Genomic DNA, 22,870 nt, shown 5'->3' on the forward strand with positions numbered 1-22,870 from the left:
CTTTCAACAAATCGTACTTGTATACCTTTGGGTTGAGATTGACAAATATCACAAACAAAACGATTATTGGCGATTATACAATTGATGAGACAAACATAATGTATGTATTTAATTGTTCCAGTACATTGACAAGGACTAATTAATTTATTATCCAATTCTTCATGATCAGAATAACATATACGACATGGAATTTTTCTTGGCGTTTCATAATTTTCATTAAATCTAATAATTGACATTATTTGTTAATATGTTTTTTATATTTATTAAATCTTTTTAAAAATTCAGAAAATTCTACTGTAATTTTGTAATGAGAACATTTGATTCATTTATATGTTTCAAAAAAAATTGATTTGCCTTTTCTATTTCTCTCCCTTGATTATTCGTAATTAAATTAACTAACAAAGAAAAAAAATCAACGATTTTTTAAAATACGATTATCGCCATATTGAAAAAAAATTAAAGATCGATAGAATCGTTTGAAGATTGTGAACATGATTTATCAACGAAACAGCCATCTGAAATTGTTAAATATTAAATGTGTGAACAAAATTTTCTGAATAAAAATAAATCGAAATTACCATTTGTACAGCAGGTAGCATTTAAAGCACAGATACCTTTGCGGTTTGGTCCACAAACGGCACCAGGATTTGTGCATAAAGTTGGATGATATGCTTCCAACGAACAGCGAGCTGCAGTGAAACCACCAATGTTGCATCCGGTCAATGGTGAACAACAAATATTCGGACCGTAACATCGACCAGACAAAGATGGACCACAACGTGTACACTTTATTGATTTTGATTAAAATTTTAATATGAAAAAGTAAAAATAAAATGTCTACTTACCTCTCTGATAAGATGATTCGATCCTAATGATGATGACATGATTGAACGTTTACCTGCCGGTGGACAATTAGTAATGAAACAACCTCGAACATCATTGAACAAAAAGATCCAGGCTAAACAAAATGCAAGAATGATTTTCATTGTTGAAAACGATTCTCGTTGAGACATTATAATGAAATCTAATGTGATTCTTGAATGATTCGTTTTCAAAACAAAAAACAATGCTGAAACAAATAACAAATCGAAAATATTTATTTCGGAATGAAGATCCATATTATCAAGCAAGTATTTATATAACCCTATCGATTCTGATGGCTATTGCAGCATCATTTAATTATTAATCGAATACACAGAGTTATGTGAAACAATGACCGAAATTATAGAAATAAAACATATATTCGACAAATAAAATAAGAATAATCAATCATTTTTATTGATAAGAATTAATATCAAAATCATCTGAATTTTTTCTCGGAATGATCATCAAGATAGAAATTATTGATTATATCCGATTTAAATGAATAACAAGAATCGTCGACGTGGAATCCCACAAAATAAATCCCTCTTGTCTATTCGACAATTAGTTTCATATAAATAATAAAAAATTTATCAAAAATCTATCAACATCTTCGTCATCAATTATGATTTGGACACAAATAAATTCTTTAAAGATTAACTATCTATGACCTATGAATATTTGTGGCCAAATGACGTATATTTCACATGATCATGGGATAAAAATACCAGCCAAAAACAATAATAATAAAATATTCATGAATGATGTTCCAAAGTGGATTAATATAAATGAATAGTTAGAATAAATAATTTCAAATAATGAGAAAAAAGTGATTAAATCGAAAAAATATTTGAATTTGAACAATTTAAATTTAAAATATTATGGACATTGACAGCAAAAGATGGCGTTCTTTTTCCTAATATTTCAGCTGATATTAAATGATAATAATATGCTCGATAGTTGACTATTATTGTAAATGTACTCTCTGTTTGCAAATATTTTTATTTATTTAATACATATACATCCTCAATAATGGATGACAACAAACAATCAAAATAATTATTATGCATTTTTTGTTTCTCATATTTGTATGCTTCAATGAGTTTGTAATTTGATCAATAAATTGTAAACATTTTTCTCATTGTGAAATTGTAAGTCCTCGATAATGTCCTGATCAGATTTTAATGTTCATATATCAACAAACCTTATTGTCTACAACGCATCTATTTTATTTTGTTTTATTATTTCATCTTATCGATTAATGATTGCATTTTAAATACAAATAATAATCATGTCTAATAAAGAGCAGATTTGCATATGTAATGATAATGAATTTGTATCCGATTCTTGTTCGTCAGATTCTTCATCCACTTCGGAAGAATTTTATGATGCACCTGAAGTTATGGCATTGGAAATAATCAATGATAATGATATCGACAAGCAAACACAAATAAATAGTAATAATAACAACAATACAAATCCAGCATCGTCTTTGATGGCCGATAGTGGCATTTATTCCATGAATTCAAGTCATGTTGAACCATCTCAATCACCCGCAATCATGGAAACGATTGAAAACAAAATTGAATGTCTTCATTCTAATGATAAAAGTATTGAGTCGTCAACAATAGAGACAGTTACAGTACCGGCACCACTTCCTCCACCAAGATCAAGAAAGAAGAAAAATATCAGAATGAGTGTGGCTTCTGATGAATCGAACGAAATTAATACAGGCAATCATTCCTCTGCCGAAAGTCAAAGCGTAACAAATTCAATAGAAATGGCTACGCCTGGATTTCAAATCCATGCACAGAATTTATCTAGCATTCTTGATGATATTGCTAGTATAAAAGGTGATCTAAGTATAACCGAATGCGATAAACGAAGTGCGTTCCATGATGATGTTATGGCAAACAAGGCAACTGATAAAAAATTGAATAAACAAGATTTCATTTTTTCGAAGGAACAGCTTGAAGAGATTTCCCGCAATTTGATCACTAAAGAAAATTTACCAAGTAGTAGCGGAAGTATTAATGCTCAAAAAATAGAATGTCCGGTACCTGAAAATACACAATCAATCGATTCCAATCAAGTAGTGATGAATGTGAGTAATAATGACGAAGTTCAACATACACGATCAGATGATATTATGCCTAAATGTTTAAATCCATTGAGTTTACATCTGATGAAACTGACTAATACAGAAATGACCAACAATTCAATGGAAAAAGAACCTTCATCTACAAGCTTAGCTGATTCAACATTCAAAAGCGTAACATCATTGATTTCTTCCACTTTGAACGAAATGAAAATCGAGAAAAAAGGAACGCTAGACAAAAAAAATAAAAAGAAATTGTTAGATTCAATCGAAAATGATGATGGATTCGATATGAATGACGACGATGACGAATATGATGAATATGATAAAAACTATAGTGATTATAAAGATGGAAGGTTAAAATCAAAAATTCGTGATTTAAAGCGTATTGGTTCTGGTCTGATCAAAGGCGTAAAAGGTGTGAAAGCTACATCGGCAAAAAGACGTTCCACATTTCATGTTGATCCAAACGAAAGTGATATAATACCGCCTGCACCGCCACGCTATAAACTGAAAATCAATCACAAAAGAGGAAGTGGTGATTTTGAAGGATTAAAATTAATACAAGAAATCAATGATTGTAAAGGAGCCATTTGGTGTATGAAATTTAGTAATTGTAGTCAACTGTTAGCTGCTGCTGGTCAAGATCATCTACTAAGGGTTTATTGTTCACAAAAATCATGGAAATATTTTACTCAATTACGAAATAAAGCTTCTGGCCAACATGTTTCACCGAATTCAACTAGAGAACGTAGTTCGAATGGTGATTCTTTTGGACGAAGTCAAACGCAGAAATCATCATATTCACGCAATGGAAGTCTCAATACCTGTGATTCGCACAACAATTCATCTTCATCATCTAATTCATCGGCATTGGCCAAAGAGTTCTATAAGGATGAAGATAATACCTTGTCTGAAGAAGGTCCCTTGCTACTTTTCACTATATATCGAGGCCATACTGCCGATGTGTTGGATTTGGCTTGGTCTAAAAATCATTTTCTTTTGTCATCATCAATGGACAAAACTGTTCGTCTTTGGCACATCACACAGATCGAATGTTTGTGTACATTTAGGCACATTGATTTCGTGACCACTATTCAGTTTCATCCGAGAGACGATAGATATTTTCTAAGTGGTTCGCTTGATGGAAAATTGCGTCTATGGAATATACCGGATAAACGAGTAACATTATGGAATGAAGTTCCATCATTGTCCAGTCAACGAGGTAGTGGAGGAATCAATAATGTCAGTGATTCAGATATGAATCCATCACACGGTTTGATCACGGCGTCATCGTTTGTTCAGAACGGCAAATTTGCTGTCATCGGTACCTATGATGGTCGAATAATTTTCTATACAACAGATCAGTTAAAATATTTCACCCAAATACACGTGAATAGCAAAAATTCGATCGGTTCTTCAGCCAGTCAGACTGGTGCTACTAGACGATTCCGTACGAATAAAGTAGCCGGTATTGAGAGCATTGATGCTAACAACAAAATATTAGTCACCACAAATGACTCTCGTCTTCGATTATATGATCTTCGTGATCTGTCATTAACATGCAAATATAAAGGCTGCATAAATCAATCTAGCCAGATTAAGGCATCTGTGTCGCATGATCACAAATATATCATATGTGGATCAGAAAATAATTCATTCTACATTTGGCGTACACAAGATAATTCAACTATTGGCCAACGACGGGATCGTAATAAGCAATACGAATGTATACGTTTGTTGAATATACCATTACATCAAATGGTTCCTTCTGCAGTCTTTCCGGCGGCAACGACAACCGAATTATCAACTTCAACCGGTGTTAAAAATGATCCTATCAATTCAACTTATACATTTCCTAATCATCTGGAAACGACAAAAGAAGGTGACACAATCGTTAATAAAGTAGGGAATGTTGAACCTCGAGAAAGTTTTGATTCGAATATTCCTCAACCAACACCATCCACATCTTCGACCACATCAGCGCCAATGGCGAAATCGAATGCAGCCACCAAAATTGTCACATCGGCTATATTTGCGTCGGTACCGGGTCAAATCGAAGAAAAAGCTCGTTATATAATAGCGGCAGCAGATTTTAACGGATACATTCGAATTTTCAGTAAACATTGATTTGATAATAATTTTTAATGTTTTTATTTACAACAAAATACAATTTATTTAACTTTATTTCGAAGCGGATATTTTCTACTTAAAGACGATGTTTCGGTCGAATCCTGGTGATCATGATGTCTAAGTTTTTTGTAGTGATGATGATCATTATTATTATTACCATTCTGTGACAACGGTAAGCGTTCATCGATCCCCACTCTAATTATCATCTGACAATCGGACATTTTTGATACAGGAGAAAAATGATGATTAACAATATCGCCATTTGTTTTAGGGATTTTTTCACTGGAATTTATATTTTCATTTTCGTCACTATTCATTGAAATACCAACAATCGGTTTTTGTAGCTTAGTATGCATATATTTTTTGCCATTCTCATCCGAACATTGCAAAGATGGCGTGAAATCATTCGCTTGGTTCAATATATCATTTTCCGACAAATGTTTTTGGAGAATTTGACCATCATTAAATTGTGATTTTTTAGAATCGACTGGACTACCATGATCCTCACTGATGTATGTTTCTAACCCTGTTTCTTCATTCAGATTACTACCGTTTGGTAAGATTAGCTTTCTTGATTTTGTCGAATTTAAATACACTCTTGCATATGGATTCTGTTTGGAAATCGGCGATCGTTTTAAACGTTTGATTTCTTTAAGCAAACTATTGGTTATTGAATTTTCGGGAGATTTACGCTTCTTTTTGATGACTGATGAAATTTGCAACGTTGTATCTTCTATATTTTCGGCGCTATCAGTGTTGCCCAGTTGCGTTGCAGGATTTTTTTCTGTTGAATTTTGATCCGTTGCTTTGGAAAACAATTTTTTCGAATAAATTGAATGATGTGATATTATCTTGGAAAATAGTTTTTGATGCTCCATTGATATAATTTTTTTGTCATGTGAATGAACAGAAAAATCTGGATTCTCAATAATATTTAAGGTTGTTTCAAAAATCTCACGTTGTGTATTCAACCAATTCTGTTTGATTTTCTCACGTCTACACACCATATAAGTTAATGTTCGTAATCTTTCCAGATGATAACGGAATAAAAGTATTCGATTTTTGTGATATTTTAATTGTTCTTGGAATTTTTCTTCGAAAGTCATTTTGATCAATGAATTACCATAGTTTGCTAAACGTTTCAACTTCCAATATTCATAAATTATCTGGACAATCTGATTTAATGATGTTTGATTAACAGAATAGTTTTTTACGACTGAAAAGTTTTCACTATTGTTCTCTACGATGCTACCGTTATTATAATTATAAATTTGAGAGATCTGTCGCAATAGAATATTATAATTTTAAAAGAATTTTAAATAAATGAATATTTTGAACATACCTCTTGACAAATTTGGTTGACATCGATATATTTCCAAAACTCACATTGCTCCGCATTTAATTCATCTTGTTCGTCAGCTTCATTGCCATTTTCTCCAATGGATCTGGCATAAAAATCAATTTCGTTGATTTTTTCATCACTATTAAGGAAATGAAATTCATGAAAAGTGATAAAGCTAATAAGTTATGCGTATCATACTTGTTCTTTTTTTGACTGATACATGCTTTTGAATGTTTTTCGCAATATGATTTCAATCGAATACCAGATTTCTCATCAGTCAAAACAATTTTCATTTTTAGTTTGTGTTTGAATGCACAGGTTACATGATATGAGCAGCGACAATTTTTCTCCTGAGAAAGATTTCGAAAAAACAATGATTAAATTAGGTTTAATAATTTAAATAATGGATACGTACCGCACAAATGATGGGTGCACCTTTCCTAATATTACAAAGTGAACAAATTAGATTCCAGCGCCAATTTGGAATCGACTTAATTTCAATAGGTTCGAGTAAATTACAATCAAGGAATTTGGCCTCAGGTACCCAATATACACAGGACACGTGTGCCCATTTATTTTGTTTGGTCGTAGGTTTTAATGCACCTCCAACGTTTGGACACAATACACAAAGAGCTTTTCTCTTATTTGTACCTAATTCTTGACAAGGTCTACAAAGCCAATCACCATCGGGAATTTTATCGATACCATAACAGGCTTGATGTACACATATATTGCAGAGATCACAGAAAACCATTTCATTTCCATCTTCACCATCTGGATTTTGACAAACATCACACACAATATGTTCATCATATTCAATGCCCACTTGACGATCTTTGATATTTAGAGCACAATGTTGCTCGAATAGGTCGATAACTTTTTCCAAGAAATTTTCCGATAAATCTAAATCGAGATCCGATTCTCGAACGGTTTGAAGCCAACATATATCTTGTAAATCAAGTTCATAGCTAGATGTATGGCGTTTATCATCAGGATTATCTGCAGCCTGTATTAAAAAATAATTAAAGCATTTCTAATAAAATCAAAAAATCTTACAGTTATCCATTCTTTAGGGAGATTGAATTCTTTACTGCTTGATGAAAGTAGATCGTCGTGAGTAACCACGGAATGAGGCAATGTGTCCGGATTTACCGGGACTTGTACTCCTTTTTCCCATTCTTCACGCCAAGAATCAAGAATGAGAAGGTAATCATCACGATTTAATAATTCATGATCGGGCAATTTCATGGCTGATATTAAATCTTTTCGTACCAATTCGGCTGGTTTCTTTCGATACTCCAGATTATAAATTCTAGATTTATTGAATGATTCGTTGAAAAAGTAAGAATCTGGAAACAAATGAATTAAGTTCGTTCTTATTGTTAAAACTCTGAATTTACCATTTTTATATCGTTTTGAACTTTTTGGTTCATTAGAAACAACAAAATCTTCTTGTGATTTCATTTTTTTCCAGTATCAATCGAACTAATTCGATTTGAACTTGTATAAAACAATGGTGAGAAATGGCGCCAAAAGTTTCAAAACTGTACATGCGTAATGATAGCCGATGGCAAATGATTGAGGGAATAAAAATGTTTTCGAATAAATTCAATTGTTTTCAAGAATCGATAATATGACCAATGAAAGAATATTCAGATGAGCAGTTTTGCTTGAGTAAAATCGTGAACGTGATTTCAACCATTGAGAATGACAGTCTTAATTTTCGTTAAGAGTCTGTATATACTGAAAAAGTTTCAAAGACAAAATGACAATATCAATAAATTGATACAAAACAAAAATCACTCATCAGAATCATTGATTTGTAAATAATTCAGAATGGCATGTTTTTGTTTCGTATAAAATTCACAAGCAGATGACATTAAAAAAAGAAAAACTTACAGAAAAATAAATAGAATGAAAATATCAAATCGTGATAACAAATTTTCAATTATCGAATATTATAACTAATTGTTGTCTAAGATGAACAATTACGAATGAATTGAATAACAACTCGATTAGAAAAGGGGAGTGTATAAAAAAGACGTTAGTAAAGACAACATAGAATCAGAGCGGGAAAAGACATATGCGCAATGTTAAAAATTAGAATGATGAAAACATCACTCATTCGTGACTATTTCGATCCAAACGTGTTACAAGATTCTACATGGATCTATTTACACCGAATTTGATATAGTGAAAAAAATGAATTTTATTAAATTTTTAAATCGTCCTAATTTTCAAATAATAAATGTAGCTGCTAAAAATGGAAAATTCAATCACATTTCACACTTCCGATATATGTCATCATCATCATTGGTCAATTTCAATCAACCGATTGCTAATTCATCAATTGTACGACTAGCGATGGATGGATTGATATCGTTGCATGAATGTTTGCATATACCATGGTTTTTGGAGATTTCAATTATTACAATAATGGCTAGATCTTTGGTTGCATTTCCACTTACAGTTTTACAACGGAAAATAATGATTCGATATGAAGCGTTAAGACCGGAGATTCAAATTCTTTCGAAAAATCTTCGCAATAAAGTAAAACAAGAAGCTTATTTAGTAGGACTATCGCCAAGAAAAACTCAGCAAATATATAGAAAAACGGTAATAATCTTGTGCAACCAAATTTCTTTTAATTATATTTTCCTTAAAAAATAGTTAACCCGTGAAATAAATCGTTTAATCGTACGCGATAATTGTCATCCCATGAAAGCCACGTTAGTTGCATTATTTCAAATACCTATGTGGATAATTTTATCAAATTGTTATCGTAATTTCGCTTTGTTACAACCGGATCCTAACGATGTAAACATCATGATGGCACATGAACAACTTCAACGCGAAGGTCTATTTTGGTTCAAAGATTTAACAATACCAGATTCAACAGGCATTTTGCCCATCACTACCTGTTTGATCAATTTAACCATCATACAAATTCATATAAATGAACGACGACGCAATAATCTTAAAGATTCGTTATTTATTCGCGTTTTTACTAATTGTGGACGACTAATTAGTGTTGCTCTTGTGCCTATTGGGTTGATGATGCCAACCGATATGTGTTTTTATTGGATGATTTCATCATCGATGGGCCTTTTACAAAATATTTTGTTAATGAATCCTAAGGTAAAAAAATTGTTGAAAATACATTCAAAAACAAATGAATCTGTGAATAAAAACTAGTCATGATATTATTTTAAAATCATTCAATTTGAAATTATAAAAAAATTGTTCACATATCATCAATTACATAATCAGGATGTACGACAAGAATATTATCAGGCTCAACTTTTTCTTGTTCTGCTTCCATTTCTTGTGATTCAGGAGATTTGAGCTCAATAAGAATATGATCAATAGTGATTAATTTATCAATGATCTTTTCACATATCATTCTCCTCTGAAAAAATTCAGTTTCGGTTTCAATATCACCTACAATCTGTTCCAAGTACCATTCGATGAGTTGTGACTTACGAAAACCTTCACTTTCACCGGCTTCAATTCTCGCTTCTTCTCGTTGTAGCTGGATGACCAACATGTTGGTTATTGTCTGATACATTTCATATGATATTTTCAGGCAACTTAACGATTCATTCTGAGATTGTGGCAAATTTTGAGAATCATCATTGGGATCAGATTGTGACACTTCCTCCAACAAACTTATGTCTGGTTGATCAATTTTAACGATAGACTTGCTCAATAAACGTGATGCTTCTTTTATATGTTTCACTTCGACAATATTTGAACAATAAAGGCGAGCAATGGCTTCGGACAATCGAATCAATGATTCTAATTGACGAACAGTGATTCGCCATGATTGTTTGTTATTTTTGAAAACACCACCACCTGTTTCACCACAACCATTCAATCTCAGATGCTTGTATGTTTCCACTAGATATTTTTCGGATTCCAGAGTCATTTTGGGCTTGAATTGTTTGGCAAATTTAATATACATCCGAACTTCATCCATTGAATACACCGTATCATCACTATTGGCAGGTTTTGCCCCACTAGATTGAAGATGTTGATCAATAATTCTGTCGGCAATAGCATAATCGACGGTTTCATTGCATTCATCTAACAATACGAAAAATAAATCAAAACGAGACATGATAGGCAATGAAAAAGAAAGATTTTTTCGCAAGGATTTTGTTCGATCATAAGTTCCATTGATAGGATTTGCAGCAGCTAAAATTGAAGCACGAGCATTCAATGTAGCCTTGACACCAGCTTTCGTTATCGAAATAGTTTGTTGTTCCATTGCTTCGTGAATGGCGACTTGATCACGGATGTCCATTTTGTCAAATTCATCTATACAACAAATTCCTTGATCAGCGAGCATCAAAGCTCCAGCTTCAATAACGAACCCTCCATCGTCGTCACGAACAACAGCTGCCGTAAGACCGGCAGCTGTCGATGCTTTGCCACTGGTATAAACGGCTCTGGTGGGTGCAAAATTTGTTACAATCTTCAAAAATTGGGATTTAGCTGTACTTGGATCACCAACGATACATATATTTATATCACCACGAAGATTGGTGTTTTCTTCAGTAATTTTTGGAGTACCACCAAACATTTGAAGAATGATACCTTTTTTAATGTCATCATTACCAAAAATCGAAGGAAAAACAGATTTGGCAAGGTTGCTGAACAGGTTTTTATCCCGAGACATTTCTTCTATGCGATGTAAATCAACTTCTTTGAACATCATGAAATTCTGCTCTAAATCATCCGATTCAGATCGTTGACGTTCTTCTAGTTGGATCGGCAATTCGGAACCTTCCAAAATGACAGAACAAGCCATGAATGCCAATTTATGTGTCATTTCGCGTACACCTAAAGCTTTAAGACCGCGAATACCATCACCAGTAGCACCACTATCAGATTTGATTAATCCTGCTGAACCAGCAATCATTTGAGCAATGTCAGGCACGCTGATTAAACATCCAATAAAATCGGCACGATCGCCCGGTTGAACACATTCCACACGATCACCACCACGAATAATGACATCGATACTACGAGGAATCGAACCTCTAGGTAAATCAGATTGAAGTTCTTGGATACGCAATTTCTGAAAATCAGCAAAACGACTTTTGTGCAATAGTAAACGGAATTTGCCTCGATTGTTACACATTGGATTCTGACAAATCGTGGGCAATGTATATTTAAATTGTTGCTCAACGTTTGGAATTTCGGTACCACAATCCATACACTCGAATGTTCCAGAAATCAATTCCGGGTGGACAGAATGTGTTCGAACAACTTGTCCGACAATCTTGACCAGTTGTGAACATTTAATTGCTCTTAAACTACGAAGTTTAGTTCGTTCAGCAATGCCATAGAAACCGATATAAAATTCTTTATTCATGATCAATCGCGAAGTGATTTGGTCCATTCCTTCCATTGTTTGATGTTTTTCATCGTTGATAAATGAAACCAACGCACGACATAGGTATGGATAGAAACGATAAAAATCGGTTTTAATATCATTCGCCAGATTTTGATTATAATTGACTAAATCACGATAATCAACGAACAAAGTGTTACGTTCAGGTTTGATCAATGCCAACGTTTCATCATAATATTTTGGCGTCACATTTGTTTTCGATTCGTCAACAAATTCCAACAGAAATGATTTAAATAATTTTTGAACCTTTTCGGCTAATTCATCTTTAACTTGCGATACTTGAGCGGTACGATGCTCCGAAACATCCATTTTTAAAGTTTGAGGTTAAAAAAATTTAAATGAAGTTTTAAAGAGCTGCTTTATATTTCACACAAACACGAAGAACAAAGACAATGACAGTGTAAAGCCGATGCATACAAAATTTTGCGCCAAAAAATCTCAGCGGTGTCTGGACATAAAGGACGTACATTATTTTGGTGCTTCAATTTAAAAAACTTTATTCACAATCAAAATAATAATGATTAATGATAACAAAATCAAGAGAAAATGATTTCAGGAACATTAAAAATAAATGGATTCATAAAAATTGTATAAGGATTCATAAAATTAGATTGATTATAATTCATAGTATTAATGTTAATGTTGTTGTTGATTGAAGTTGAATCACCATTACAGTTTAAAAAATGTCGTCTATCACCATTTCCATGATAATTATGAAATTCATCAAAACTTTTTCGATAAGATTCGTGATAATTTCTTGGTGTTTGTGACGAGTGTTCTTTGGTTTTCGATGATCGCATACAATTGATTGATGATACTGATAGAGAATGGATTGATTTATTTTTAGCCCATTTAATCTCCAATTCTTGATCGATATCGTTTAAAATTGTTTGTCCTAGATCAATTTCTATTCAATAAATTCAGAAATGTCGGTGTATATTTAAAATCATGTGAACTTACTCTGAAAATAGTCATGAGCCATTTGAGCGTCTTTATGACTTTCGTAATGGATAAAGGCGAAATTTCTAATCTTTTTGACACGATTTACATTGAGTAAAGTTTGGCCATCGTGAATGAGTGAGAAAAATTCCTTGAGTTCTTTTTCTGTTACATCCAGTTTAATGAAACGTACATAAAGGACTGTATTCTAAATTGAGGAAAAATTTGATTAGCTGAAAATAAATCATCGACAAAAACGTCACTTACATTTGAAACAAAATCATCTTCAAATTCCTCTTCAGATTTGGCCCAATCAACTTTTGGTTGACGATCAAATAATAGAATGGAACCAGGAAAAAATTTTCGTCGAGCCAAAGCGGTCATTTTATGATTCTCATATTCGACAAAACCAAATCCGTTTGTTCGAGTAGGACCACCATAATAGATAGCATTAATAATCCCAGAAGTATGTTTGGCAACTTCATCAATCATTTCTTGTTTGGTTATGTTATTGGGAAGATTACCAAAGAACAAACGATTGTTGTTTCGCGAAAGCATGACACCGATTGGCCATCGTTTACGAATTTCAAAGCGATTCAGCATTTTTACAGCTCGTTGTGCATCTTCTTTATTAAAATATTGAACAAATCCGTAACCACGATTTTTTCTGGAAAAATCAATCATCAATCTCATCTTATAAATACGGCCTGGCTTTTCAAACAACGGAATCAACTCATTTTCAAAGCAATCGCTTGGAATTCTACCGATAAAAACTTCGGTACCTTTTTCCGATATTACCGATTCTTCATTCCAATCTAATGGCGGACCGAAAATACGTTGACCATTTTCCTGAGCGACACGATAGTTGAGATTTTTTGCCAGACTGATTAACCAATCTTTCGATTGATCTATGGAATTTTGTGTCATATTTTTTTTAGCAATTTGCTTGTTCTAATACAGAATCTTCAGTGAGATTGCCTTACATGCAACGTATAATCAACGAATGAATAATAGTGATCAAGTTTTCAATAGTGATTTGTTTTTTGATTGTTCGAAAATTAGAACTTTAGTGTTGAAAATTTGAATTTTCATTATTGAAACTGTTATCTAATGTTAACGTTAATTAATCAGCAAGGTTATGAAATAGAACAATATTTGATCAAATATGGATGTTTTGCAGGAATCAAGAATACACTTATTAAACAAGGATGATCGATAAATTGTTTGTCTCAGATTCAGTCTGTTTTTCCATAAAAAAATGCAAGAAAACGGAAAGAGAAATCATGCGGCGAACGCAAGCGCCTTGCTTCAAAATATGGTCGAAGAAAAGTTTCTGAAATGAAAAATTTTAAGAATAAAGAAAGTTTTCAGCCACAAAGTAAAAATTTACAACAAAAAAAAGTTAACCCATTGTGGAGTAGCTTTACTTTGCTTCAAATTTTTCTGAGCCGCGCTGTTGCTTATTGAGCTTCATTTGCGTATTTTGGAATACAAAATTATTTGCAAACATGTCTCATCGGAATATTGATCACAATTTCACACCTCTGAATGAAAAAATTCATCAAACCATTGAATGTATTTTAGAACTTTCGAAACAATTGTTTGAAGAAAAAATTAAATATGACACTAAATTTGATGATAATGTCAAACAACAATTGAAAAAAATAATGGAAAACCTTATTGACAGTGAACATCGACTCAGTTTACAATATGATGTTTTAAACTCAATTAACAATCAGGTAAGTTAAACTTTGCTTTTATAATTTGTTTCATTGAAACATTGTTTTTTCAAAAGATTGATGCCGATGAAGAAATTAACGATCAGTCATCAAATATTTTTGAAAAAATTGATAAATACCGGGATATTGGAAAACTATTCGATGAACATCTTCAACAATCTCTTCAAGCCAATCTCGTTGATTATAAGAATCACAATGGCTATCGAAAATTGCTTCGTTTGGTCGAAGATGATGATCGTCATGAATCACAACAAAACACGAGCGGTGATATCGAAATGATGGAATCTGAAGAATTTTCCATACCAATTGATCCGATATGTAGAACCTTGATTAACATACCGGTTCGTAATAAACGATGTGGCCATCTTTATGATCAAGAAAATTTGTTCAATCTTTTCAGAAAAAATAGGTTTGTTATCTTTAAAAAAATGATTTTATTATAATTATTGTGATTCTTATATATTTTCATTAACAGCACAATCAAATGTCCTGTTACTGGTTGTTCAAATAAAAAAGTCACCGCCAATGATGTTGAAGAAGATTCTCGACTTAAAATTTTGATTGAAAAAGCTAGAGAAAAAGAATGATTGCAATATAAATTCAAATAATTGATTGTCAAAAAAACATCAAGGAAAAAAATCACAGTTCAAGTTTCATGAAATATTGTTTTTTTCGTCATCTATTAATAAAATTGAATTTCTTTTAAATATGCATCATATCTATTCTTCGATGATCACCATCATCATGTGACACATTTCGATGATGATGCTTGATAAGTGAATTACCATTATAATAATTTGATGATTGCTTCTGGTTGTAATGATGGTGATTATTAATAGCGGTCACAATTGGCTTTGTAAAATATTTTTCTTGTTCATTTGTATCAATATAACGTAATAATAAATTTGTATCGCTGGATTTTTTCTTGATTGTCGACTGAAAATCTCTTATTGCTTCTATTGGTTTTGATGTTGTAGGCAAGATTGGTTCGTTTCGAGCATCCAATTTAGCCTAGACAGAATATTTAAAAAAATTACAATTGTTTACGTTAGAAATCGATAGTAAAAAAACCTTGTTATAGTAGAAAACACCGAAAATCGCTAACGACATTCCAAAAATATTGGTCCATGTAACGGGATTTTTGAGCAACAAAATTGAACAAGATATGACCGCTATTCTTTTGGATGCATTACAAACTGAATAGGTCAAAGGAGTGACTAATGATAGCATTGTAAAGGCGATAACATTCTGTAGAAAATTACAAAGGCCATCCATGAATAATAGACTACCAATGGCCCAACCATCAATAGTAGAATTCTTTTCACCATAAATAATACTGGGTAAATCTTGATAAGCCCAATACGGTATGAACATAATCAGTGCATGTTTTGCTAGTATATAAAGCAAACGTAAATGATGAATGGGCGTTTCTTTCAATACCTTATTTGAAATTAGAATATAATAATTTAATTATATTTAAGATACATGATCTTCTCAACAGACCTTTTTTGAATAGATGTTTTGCAATGAAAAAATGAAAATAGAAAATAAAGCGGCAACAAGTCCGATTACGTTAAATTCTAATTCTGTAATTGATGCGATGAATACGCCTAATATGATTGGTATCAAAGAAAAATACACTTTGGTAGTTTGTTTTTCACCCAATATAACACGAGAAAGAACGACAACAAACAAGGGCATCGATGCTTTCACTGAAAAAAAATAAAATTGGATTGATCGCCTATTAATAATTGAATATATTTTTCTTTAACATTACCTGTATGAGCGTATGATACGGGAACAGCCCAAAGGCTTATGTGGGAGGTAAGTGATGCAAAAAATTTACCAAAAGATAACGGTATAATCAATTTAAAATAATAAGTCCATGTAATCATCGGTTTTCTTTTGGCACCGGGAATGCAACGTAATGCTGGTATAGAATATATGGAAATTGATAAAAATTGAAACAATGTAATTGTCGTCGGATATGCGAATGATTGTAACACCAATTTTCCGATAACATTATTGGCAGCCGATGTAATATACCATAGTAGACAAAGGACCACTATTTTCAGTCCCAAATAAGCCGTTTTGGCCATTGTTTAGGGCCAATAAATGACTATAGTTTATCATAGATATTAAATAATATTCCTGCAATCACATGATTAGAATTCAAAATTGAAAATTATTTTTCAAAGAAATGTTCTACGTCACTCGTAAATGATTTGACAACGTGTAAAACAGTTACCACAAAAATTGAATCAAAATAGACGCTGGATCATCTCAATGAAGGCCCTTTTGGGTGGAAATATCTTCTCAAAGCATTTTTATGTTTGTAAATAATTTTTCATAATTTTTTCATTCTCATAATATTGAATTATAATCATGGATATAACTGCTTTGAAGCTTTTTGAACATGTACCAACATTAAATGACAACAATTGGCCAATTTGGAAATGGAAAGTAGAATTGGCATTACGACATATGGAAATGTGGCCATTAGTAAGTGATGAAGATTCATCACAATCAACTGGACAGCCAAATGATGATATTAAAATTTGTTCATTAATTGGTCTTTGGGTTGACGATTCATTGATACCATTGATTAGAGATTGCAAAACTTCTTATCAAATGTGGACAAAATTGAGTGAACACTTTGAAATTGGATCACAGCCAGTTACTAGTACAGAATCATCATCAATTCCAAATGAAAATTCGAAATCCAAAAGCGCTAAAAAGAAAGAGCTAAAGTGTGATTTCTGTCAGAATGATGGTCACAGTGAAAATAAATGCTGGAGAAAAAAACGAATCACTAACTCATTAAAAAAATATCATCCCATTATTTGATGTAAATTTATTTGATCAATTATTTTAACACATTTTTATTCACCAATAAATGCTCATTTTTCAAATTTTCTTTTCATTCCTTTAATTTCTGTTTGTCCCATAAAGAGTTTGGTGATGTTAATAAATAACCTAGAATAGATAAAATGATTATTATTCCAACCTATATATGAGAACCGTACCATATCATCAACATTTTATATTTAATGTCCCACCATATTTAAAGAAAAAATTATCAAATCGATTCCATTCATTTAATAACTAGACAATCACGACCAAATTATGTGAATTACGTAAAACAAAAATTACAATGAAAATCAATATTAGACACAAAAATATTTAAAGATTGTCTGAAGAATTTCCTGTTATTTTTTTAATGAATGAGAATTCTTCCTAATGGCTTATGGGCGTTTAGTTGTTGATTGGCCATTCATTTGTAAATTTTCCTTTCCTTTTTTCTTCCCGATTAGTTGCAAACACATTTCTTTAACTAAGCTATTTTCGTTCAAAACGGCAAACAGAAAGAATGAAATTAAATTTGCAGAATGCAACATTTGCTGTCGGAATAAATGCGGTATTAATTGATTGAATAATTCATTTTTCTAAGAATTTTTTAAAATGATGATTATTTCCAAAGAATCCACCGTTTACGATGTTTTCAAGACGAACTTTAAAACTATCTCGTGGATCTGAAGCGTATTTTATCGACACGCTTAGTTCGTATTTCAATTTTTCCATTCGTTTGGTAGATTGTAAACTGTCATGGGGTAAGAAATATTCAAATGGTTCTTGGGATGGATTGATTGGTCTATTGATTGATAAAGTTTGTGTTCATTGAACAATTTAAATGAATTTCAAATGTAATAATCATTAAATTTAAAAATTATTAAAATTAGAAAGTGGACATCGGAATTGGTGGTACGTTTGTTGATTATGATAGATCCAAAGCCGTTTCGTTTCTGTATCCACAAACAACAACTTCCATTACATTTGTGACTGCAGCTCCTTATCGAATATTATCGAGCCAGCATTTGATATTTCGACCATTTCCTACATTTGTTTGGCTATCATTTCTAACTACATTGTTCATCTGTTTTGTATTTGATCTCATACAACGAAAATTCAATTCAAATAAGCAAAATCTTTTCTGGATAAGTTTTGTGCAATTATTTCATCAAGATTCATTTCGAAAATTAACAGTTCCACTTAATTTATCATGTTATCTAATTTTCTGGAATTTCGGATCATTTATCCTTACGCTGGTTTATGCTGGTTGTCTATATTCATTGATTGCAGCACCATCATATTCCAAAACTATTGATACTATCTTTCAACTGTTTGTTGAACTTAAATCTGGTGACATTATTTTAACAAGCTTTAATAATTCCAAATATTTGGATTATTTCAGGGTTTGAATATTTTTGAAATGTATTTACCATATTAAATGATTTTTTTTTCAAGGATTTGTTCGGTAATGTTACTATGGACATTGATCGTTATTGGAAGCCCGTACAATATACGTTTGATGGTTTCAACCTGGTCAATGATTCATCTAATTCAGGATCTTCGTATGTCTACATCGGACAGCGAGAAACTCTTCGATATGGTCTATCAGATTTTGGTGAAAAATATTTATATTTACCCGAAGAGACTGATTCTTCTCTTTTTATGGAAATCGTTGGCATTCCTGTACGTCCCGGTTTTCCATATTACGACGTGTTTAATCGAGCGTAAGTTTGCTTATTTATTTGATTCCGGTATGAATATTTTTTCCAGACAACGAAGTCTATTTTTCAATGGATTAATGCATCATTGGACAGAAAAATGCTATGATAAATTCGATTATAAAAAAATCGAAAATGAAATTGCATCTACATACGAACCGAAAGCTTTTACACTTGATCAATTGAATATATTTTTTATGGTTTATAATCAATGCATAATAATTTCGACTATTGTTTTCATTATGGAAATCATCATACGATTAACCTTTGGTCTTCACAGAATTCAATAAAAAATAAATTATTCATATTTGACTAATCAATCTTTATTGTGAAAAGTATGAGAAATTCTCCAATTTATCAATGAATGAATTTATTTTTTGTTATTGAAATTTTCTGACAAGTTGAATTTTAATCGATAAATTTCTTCTTATTCATTAAATTATGAATAGAATAAATCGATTTGATTAATCGAAGTATATGCTAACTAGTTAAATAATTCAATAGAATTCATTGAACAAAGAATTATTTTTTCCCTCAAAAATACACTTTACATGGATTATGGAATTTTTAGACATTTGTCGGAAATTAAGTGGGTAATTTTTATGCGTTGATTTATGAGAAAAACAATATTATAAAAAACAATATTGATCGAAACATTTTTTTCTTTTGTTTTTTTTTGTGAATCAATAAAATCTTTCAAAAGAGAATTTCGTTCTTTTTCTTTCGGTCATCATTGGTATTTGAATACTTGTCAAATATGAATGTTATGTGATTTTTGTTTCATAAAGATATCACATGATCAAAAATGAAATTAAATCTTTGGAACAGTACATTGACCGTCGGAGTAATTGAAGTAAGTAATTTAGTAATTGATAATTAGTGAAAAAATTGATTTGTAAAATTTTGGAAGGTGCCACCTTTTGCTATTCTTGATAGAGAATATCTGCATATGGAATGTGGATCCGAAAATGGATTGCTCAAAACGATGAGCTCGTATTTTAATTTCTCTATAAATTTTATCAATTACAACAAGATGATTGGACAAAAACTTGCCAATGGAACATGGACCGGTATGATGGGCTCACAAATATAAAAAACAAACTTAAAACACAAATAATAATAAAAACAATATAACTTTAATATTAAACTAATCTGGGTTAAAAGAAATACATAAAAGTAGCTTTTGATTTAAATAAATCAAGAACGATTGTTGTTATAATCAACTAATTGGATTAATCCTAATCCAATTCATAACATTTTCCCCACGAGAGGGACAGTGGACATGCAAATGAGAATGCTTTACTTTTGACCTTTGCAAAATCTCCCAAAAGTTTATAATATTGATAAGAACAGATGCAATAACTCGTGCTAGCTTAACCATGAAATCAGAATAGAAGTTGACTATTAAGATTCGCTTTGCTTCTGATTTGAAATGAACAATATCTCTCAAATTCAAACTTGTCTTAACTCTCGAATCTTTATCCTGCGTCTTAACTCTCGAACCCTTATCCTGCGTCTTATGAATAGCTACAAGTTGGTCACTAGAAGCATCAGTAGAATCATCATAACTTTGAATACATTCTTTTGATTGACCATCAGGTTCACTAACGGTTATTTGGACATCATCATTTACTAGACTGTTATCATTAACTAGACTGTCATCAGGTTCTGAGACTTCAGAATACGAAATGATCACTTTTTCAACAACTTGGACCTTGGAACTTTCTGCTTTTGTTTGATTAGGAACTGGAAAAGTCTTTGTTTCACTTGTAACAGGATCGAATTGTTTAGTCGATAGAACTTCGCTTGAAATCATTGTTGTAATGTTCGACTGTTGACAATTAGAAACCACAGAATGTTCGTTTGTAAACTCGTTAGAAACAGTTCCAGAAAATAGTTTAGCATTAGCGAATTTTCTGCACCAAGAAACATACTTCTCAGTCACTTCTTTAATCTTTTCTTGATTAGTAACATTATCTGGTAATCCATCTATCAAAATACGATCATTATATCTACTAAATAGATTAAACCATTCGTTTAATTCTTCTTCCCCTCTCGCGACGAGATCAGAACCAAAAAACTGTTTTCCAATAAATTCCATTTGACCAAAAAGCATTTCATATAAGGAAAACTTAGCCTCCAAAATGCGAATACAGTTGTTTCTTCTATTTAAAATTTCACGAGGTTCAAGTAACGATAAATCCATATTGGCTCGCCAAAAATATAAAAAACAAACTTAATAATACAATAATAATAATAAACAATATAACTTTAATATTAAAACTAATCTGGGTTTAAAAGAAATACATAAAAGTAGCTTTTGATTTAAATAAATCAAGAACGATTGTTGTTATAATCAACTAATTGGATTAATCCTAATCCAATTCATAACACTTATAAATCAGGTTATTTTATTTTATTTTTTGTTCAAATTTTTAATATGAAATTTTATTTTCTTTTTAAATATAGGAAATCGATCTTGGTATTGGTGCTATAAGTTTTGATTATGATAAATCAAACGATTTTTCATTTTTTCAACCACATTGTATGAGTTCGGTTTCATTTGTAACCCAAACTCCTCGAATCGTTTCGACTCAATTTTTACATCGTCCATTCGATGCTTCTGTTTGGTATCTATTTATAGTTGTGCTTTTAGTTTGTTTTATTTTCGACCGGATTCAAAGACGATACAATTCAACTGAAATCGATTTATTCTGGATAAATTTTGCTCAATTATTTCATCAAAATTCTTATCAAAAATTGTCTTTCCCATCATTCATATCAATTTGGATGATATCATGGAATTTAGGAATGTTTATTTTAAGCATTTCATATGCGAGTTGCTTGTATTCATTGATCGCAGCGCCATCATTTTCCGCTACTATTGATAATATCGAGCAACTATTCACTGCCATACAATCCGGTCAGATTATTGCAACAAGTTTGGATAATCCAAGATATATTAAATATTTTGAGGTTTGTTAAGCCAATGCAAATTTTAAAAAAATTTACTAATTCCAAATGTATAGGATTGGGTTGGAAATACAACATTTGAAATTGATAATATCTGGATAACGGTTCCATATACAACGAAGGCTATGGACATGATACGAGATTCCTATATTGATAAATCGGAAACCAAATACGCTTATATTGATCTGCGGGAAACACTTCAATTTGCTCAAGCTGATTTTGATGAAAAATATATCTATCTACCATCGGAAAATTTTTTCTCATCAATGTATACAGAGATTCTTGCTATACCTGTACGAAAAGATTTTCCATATTATAATGAATTCAATCGAATGTAAGTGCATAAATGTTGTCCATAAATAAAAATAATTATTTTTGATGATTTTGTTGATCGTTTAGACAAAAACTTCTATTTTCTTCCGGTTCTTTAAACCATTGGCAACAAGAATGTTATAATCAATTGCGAAGTAAACGAAAATCTCATATGACCACTTTAGCTACGAAAACAAATGCATTCACATTAAAACAATTAAATAATTTTTTCATGATCTACCTTCAATCGATTCTATGTTCGATGATAGTATTTGTCATTGAATTTTTATGGCGTTTCTTATATCCAATAAGATGATTTTTTTCATTATTTATATTTTTTCCGGACAATTTTAGTAACTATTGATTGTTTTTTTTGAATTTTTCCTTTTGAATCTAGTAATTTATTACGATAAAATTTGTTTCTCACAATGATTGTAATTAAATAAATTTATGAATAAAAAAACTGATTTTTTTTCGTAATATTCA

The 22,870-nt window shown here is 31.5% G+C and overlaps 11 protein-coding genes across 12 annotated transcripts; 6 read left to right on the forward strand and 5 right to left on the reverse strand.

Annotated features, from left to right (window-relative positions):
- Positions 1-235: 235 nt before the first annotated feature.
- Positions 236-1,095, reverse strand: LOC113793037 (neurophysin 1-like). Its single transcript, XM_027343003.2, has 3 exons — positions 846-1,095; positions 579-786; positions 236-515 (listed from the first exon to the last, which is right to left on the reverse strand). Exons 1-3 carry the CDS (start codon positions 1,011-1,013, stop codon positions 457-459), a joined length of 435 nt encoding a protein of 144 aa, XP_027198804.2. The 5' UTR covers positions 1,014-1,095; the 3' UTR covers positions 236-456.
- Positions 1,096-1,893: 798 nt separating this feature from the next.
- On the forward strand, positions 1,894-5,146 carry LOC113793026 (uncharacterized). The gene has a single exon (XM_027342992.2). The coding sequence runs from the start codon at positions 2,153-2,155 to the stop codon at positions 5,087-5,089; it is 2,937 nt and encodes a 978-aa protein (XP_027198793.2). The 5' UTR covers positions 1,894-2,152; the 3' UTR covers positions 5,090-5,146.
- LOC113793029 (protein Jade-3-like) lies at positions 5,086-7,977 on the reverse strand. Its single transcript, XM_075820619.1, has 6 exons — positions 7,835-7,977; positions 7,491-7,783; positions 6,850-7,440; positions 6,633-6,784; positions 6,435-6,573; positions 5,086-6,372 (listed from the first exon to the last, which is right to left on the reverse strand). The coding sequence occupies exons 1-6, from the start codon at positions 7,896-7,898 to the stop codon at positions 5,134-5,136; spliced, it is 2,478 nt and encodes an 825-aa protein (XP_075676734.1). The 5' UTR covers positions 7,899-7,977; the 3' UTR covers positions 5,086-5,133.
- A 607-nt stretch (positions 7,978-8,584) lies between these two features.
- On the forward strand, positions 8,585-9,651 carry LOC113793034 (cytochrome c oxidase assembly protein COX18, mitochondrial). The gene is made up of 2 exons (XM_027343000.2): positions 8,585-9,050; positions 9,105-9,651. Exons 1-2 carry the CDS (start codon positions 8,637-8,639, stop codon positions 9,627-9,629), a joined length of 939 nt encoding a protein of 312 aa, XP_027198801.1. The 5' UTR covers positions 8,585-8,636; the 3' UTR covers positions 9,630-9,651.
- Positions 9,614-12,261, reverse strand: Mcm6 (minichromosome maintenance 6). Its single transcript, XM_027342993.2, has one exon. The coding sequence runs from the start codon at positions 12,160-12,162 to the stop codon at positions 9,679-9,681; it is 2,484 nt and encodes an 827-aa protein (XP_027198794.2). The 5' UTR covers positions 12,163-12,261; the 3' UTR covers positions 9,614-9,678.
- Positions 12,262-12,333: 72 nt separating this feature from the next.
- Positions 12,334-13,854, reverse strand: LOC113793033 (RNA-binding protein 47-like). Of its 2 annotated transcripts, none has more exons than XM_075820620.1 (3): positions 13,060-13,854; positions 12,814-13,000; positions 12,334-12,748 (listed from the first exon to the last, which is right to left on the reverse strand). In XM_075820620.1, the coding sequence occupies exons 1-3, from the start codon at positions 13,717-13,719 to the stop codon at positions 12,390-12,392; spliced, it is 1,206 nt and encodes a 401-aa protein (XP_075676735.1). In that variant the 5' UTR covers positions 13,720-13,854; the 3' UTR covers positions 12,334-12,389. The 2 variants fall into 2 exon arrangements, with proteins under 2 accessions (XP_075676735.1, XP_027198800.2); XM_027342999.2 differs by having other exon boundaries at positions 12,334-12,760; positions 13,060-13,833.
- A 446-nt stretch (positions 13,855-14,300) lies between these two features.
- LOC113793036 (uncharacterized) lies at positions 14,301-15,238 on the forward strand. Its single transcript, XM_027343002.2, has 3 exons — positions 14,301-14,531; positions 14,588-14,940; positions 15,007-15,238. Exons 1-3 carry the CDS (start codon positions 14,301-14,303, stop codon positions 15,116-15,118), a joined length of 696 nt encoding a protein of 231 aa, XP_027198803.1. The 3' UTR covers positions 15,119-15,238.
- Positions 15,177-16,767, reverse strand: LOC113793032 (solute carrier family 35 member E1 homolog). The gene is made up of 4 exons (XM_027342998.2): positions 16,309-16,767; positions 16,035-16,243; positions 15,603-15,971; positions 15,177-15,542 (listed from the first exon to the last, which is right to left on the reverse strand). Exons 1-4 carry the CDS (start codon positions 16,628-16,630, stop codon positions 15,234-15,236), a joined length of 1,209 nt encoding a protein of 402 aa, XP_027198799.2. The 5' UTR covers positions 16,631-16,767; the 3' UTR covers positions 15,177-15,233.
- On the forward strand, positions 16,768-18,000 carry LOC113793039 (uncharacterized). Its single transcript, XM_027343004.2, has 2 exons — positions 16,768-17,379; positions 17,983-18,000. Exon 1 carries the CDS (start codon positions 16,917-16,919, stop codon positions 17,376-17,378), a length of 462 nt encoding a protein of 153 aa, XP_027198805.2. The 5' UTR covers positions 16,768-16,916; the 3' UTR covers position 17,379; positions 17,983-18,000.
- LOC113793020 (ionotropic receptor 40a-like) lies at positions 17,382-19,273 on the forward strand. The gene is made up of 4 exons (XM_075820621.1): positions 17,382-17,949; positions 18,013-18,198; positions 18,272-18,784; positions 18,837-19,273. The coding sequence occupies exons 1-4, from the start codon at positions 17,902-17,904 to the stop codon at positions 19,107-19,109; spliced, it is 1,020 nt and encodes a 339-aa protein (XP_075676736.1). The 5' UTR covers positions 17,382-17,901; the 3' UTR covers positions 19,110-19,273.
- On the forward strand, positions 18,976-22,805 carry LOC113793030 (glutamate receptor-like). The gene is made up of 7 exons (XM_027342995.2): positions 18,976-19,105; positions 19,805-19,952; positions 20,010-20,181; positions 21,491-21,504; positions 21,569-22,075; positions 22,129-22,406; positions 22,472-22,805. The coding sequence occupies exons 2-7, from the start codon at positions 19,905-19,907 to the stop codon at positions 22,698-22,700; spliced, it is 1,248 nt and encodes a 415-aa protein (XP_027198796.2). The 5' UTR covers positions 18,976-19,105; positions 19,805-19,904; the 3' UTR covers positions 22,701-22,805.
- The last annotated feature ends 65 nt before the right edge of the window (positions 22,806-22,870 follow it).

Source organism: Dermatophagoides pteronyssinus, unplaced genomic scaffold, assembly GCF_027571235.1.
Source record: "Dermatophagoides pteronyssinus isolate colony J.1.1.1.1 unplaced genomic scaffold, Derpt_VIB-CSIC_2022.12 sq0007, whole genome shotgun sequence".
Lineage (NCBI taxonomy): Eukaryota > Metazoa > Arthropoda > Arachnida > Sarcoptiformes > Pyroglyphidae > Dermatophagoides > Dermatophagoides pteronyssinus.

Bases quoted from the DNA above. Each gene is read 5' to 3' on its own strand.
- LOC113793039 (XM_027343004.2), top strand. From the start codon at position 16,917: ATGGATATAACTGCTTTGAAGCTTTTTGAACATGTACCAACATTAAAT.
- LOC113793034 (XM_027343000.2), top strand. From the start codon at position 8,637: ATGAATTTTATTAAATTTTTAAATCGTCCTAATTTTCAAATAATAAAT. The intron at 9,051-9,104 runs GTAATAATCTTG...CTTAAAAAATAG, and splicing joins AGCAAATATATAGAAAAACG to TTAACCCGTGAAATAAATCG.
- LOC113793020 (XM_075820621.1), top strand. From the start codon at position 17,902: ATGAAATTAAATTTGCAGAATGCAACATTTGCTGTCGGAATAAATGCG. The intron at 17,950-18,012 runs GTATTAATTGAT...TTATTTCCAAAG, and splicing joins TTGCTGTCGGAATAAATGCG to AATCCACCGTTTACGATGTT. The intron at 18,785-18,836 runs GTTTGAATATTT...TTTTTTTTCAAG, and splicing joins AATATTTGGATTATTTCAGG to GATTTGTTCGGTAATGTTAC.
- LOC113793030 (XM_027342995.2), top strand. From the start codon at position 19,905: ATGAAATTAAATCTTTGGAACAGTACATTGACCGTCGGAGTAATTGAA. The intron at 19,953-20,009 runs GTAAGTAATTTA...AAATTTTGGAAG, and splicing joins TGACCGTCGGAGTAATTGAA to GTGCCACCTTTTGCTATTCT. The intron at 22,407-22,471 runs GTAAGTGCATAA...TTGATCGTTTAG, and splicing joins TATAATGAATTCAATCGAAT to ACAAAAACTTCTATTTTCTT.
- LOC113793032 (XM_027342998.2), bottom strand. From the start codon at position 16,630: ATGGCCAAAACGGCTTATTTGGGACTGAAAATAGTGGTCCTTTGTCTA. The intron at 16,244-16,308 runs GTAATGTTAAAG...ATTTTTTTTCAG, and splicing joins CGTATCATACGCTCATACAG to TGAAAGCATCGATGCCCTTG. The intron at 15,543-15,602 runs GTTTTTTTACTA...TATTCTGTCTAG, and splicing joins GTGTTTTCTACTATAACAAG to GCTAAATTGGATGCTCGAAA.
- LOC113793029 (XM_075820619.1), bottom strand. From the start codon at position 7,898: ATGAAATCACAAGAAGATTTTGTTGTTTCTAATGAACCAAAAAGTTCA. The intron at 7,784-7,834 runs GTAAATTCAGAG...ATTTGTTTCCAG, and splicing joins TTCAAAACGATATAAAAATG to ATTCTTACTTTTTCAACGAA. The intron at 6,785-6,849 runs GTACGTATCCAT...AATCTTTCTCAG, and splicing joins GTGCACCCATCATTTGTGCG to GAGAAAAATTGTCGCTGCTC.
- LOC113793036 (XM_027343002.2), top strand. From the start codon at position 14,301: ATGTCTCATCGGAATATTGATCACAATTTCACACCTCTGAATGAAAAA. The intron at 14,532-14,587 runs GTAAGTTAAACT...TTTTTTCAAAAG, and splicing joins TAAACTCAATTAACAATCAG to ATTGATGCCGATGAAGAAAT. The intron at 14,941-15,006 runs GTTTGTTATCTT...TTTCATTAACAG, and splicing joins AATCTTTTCAGAAAAAATAG to CACAATCAAATGTCCTGTTA.
- LOC113793026 (XM_027342992.2), top strand. From the start codon at position 2,153: ATGTCTAATAAAGAGCAGATTTGCATATGTAATGATAATGAATTTGTA.
- LOC113793037 (XM_027343003.2), bottom strand. From the start codon at position 1,013: ATGTCTCAACGAGAATCGTTTTCAACAATGAAAATCATTCTTGCATTT. The intron at 787-845 runs GTAAGTAGACAT...AAATCAATAAAG, and splicing joins CGAATCATCTTATCAGAGAG to TGTACACGTTGTGGTCCATC. The intron at 516-578 runs GTAATTTCGATT...TAACAATTTCAG, and splicing joins TGCTACCTGCTGTACAAATG to ATGGCTGTTTCGTTGATAAA.
- Mcm6 (XM_027342993.2), bottom strand. From the start codon at position 12,162: ATGGATGTTTCGGAGCATCGTACCGCTCAAGTATCGCAAGTTAAAGAT.
- LOC113793033 (XM_027342999.2), bottom strand. From the start codon at position 13,719: ATGACACAAAATTCCATAGATCAATCGAAAGATTGGTTAATCAGTCTG. The intron at 13,001-13,059 runs GTAAGTGACGTT...TCCTCAATTTAG, and splicing joins AAGATGATTTTGTTTCAAAT to AATACAGTCCTTTATGTACG. The intron at 12,761-12,813 runs GTAAGTTCACAT...TTTATTGAATAG, and splicing joins GGCTCATGACTATTTTCAGA to AAATTGATCTAGGACAAACA.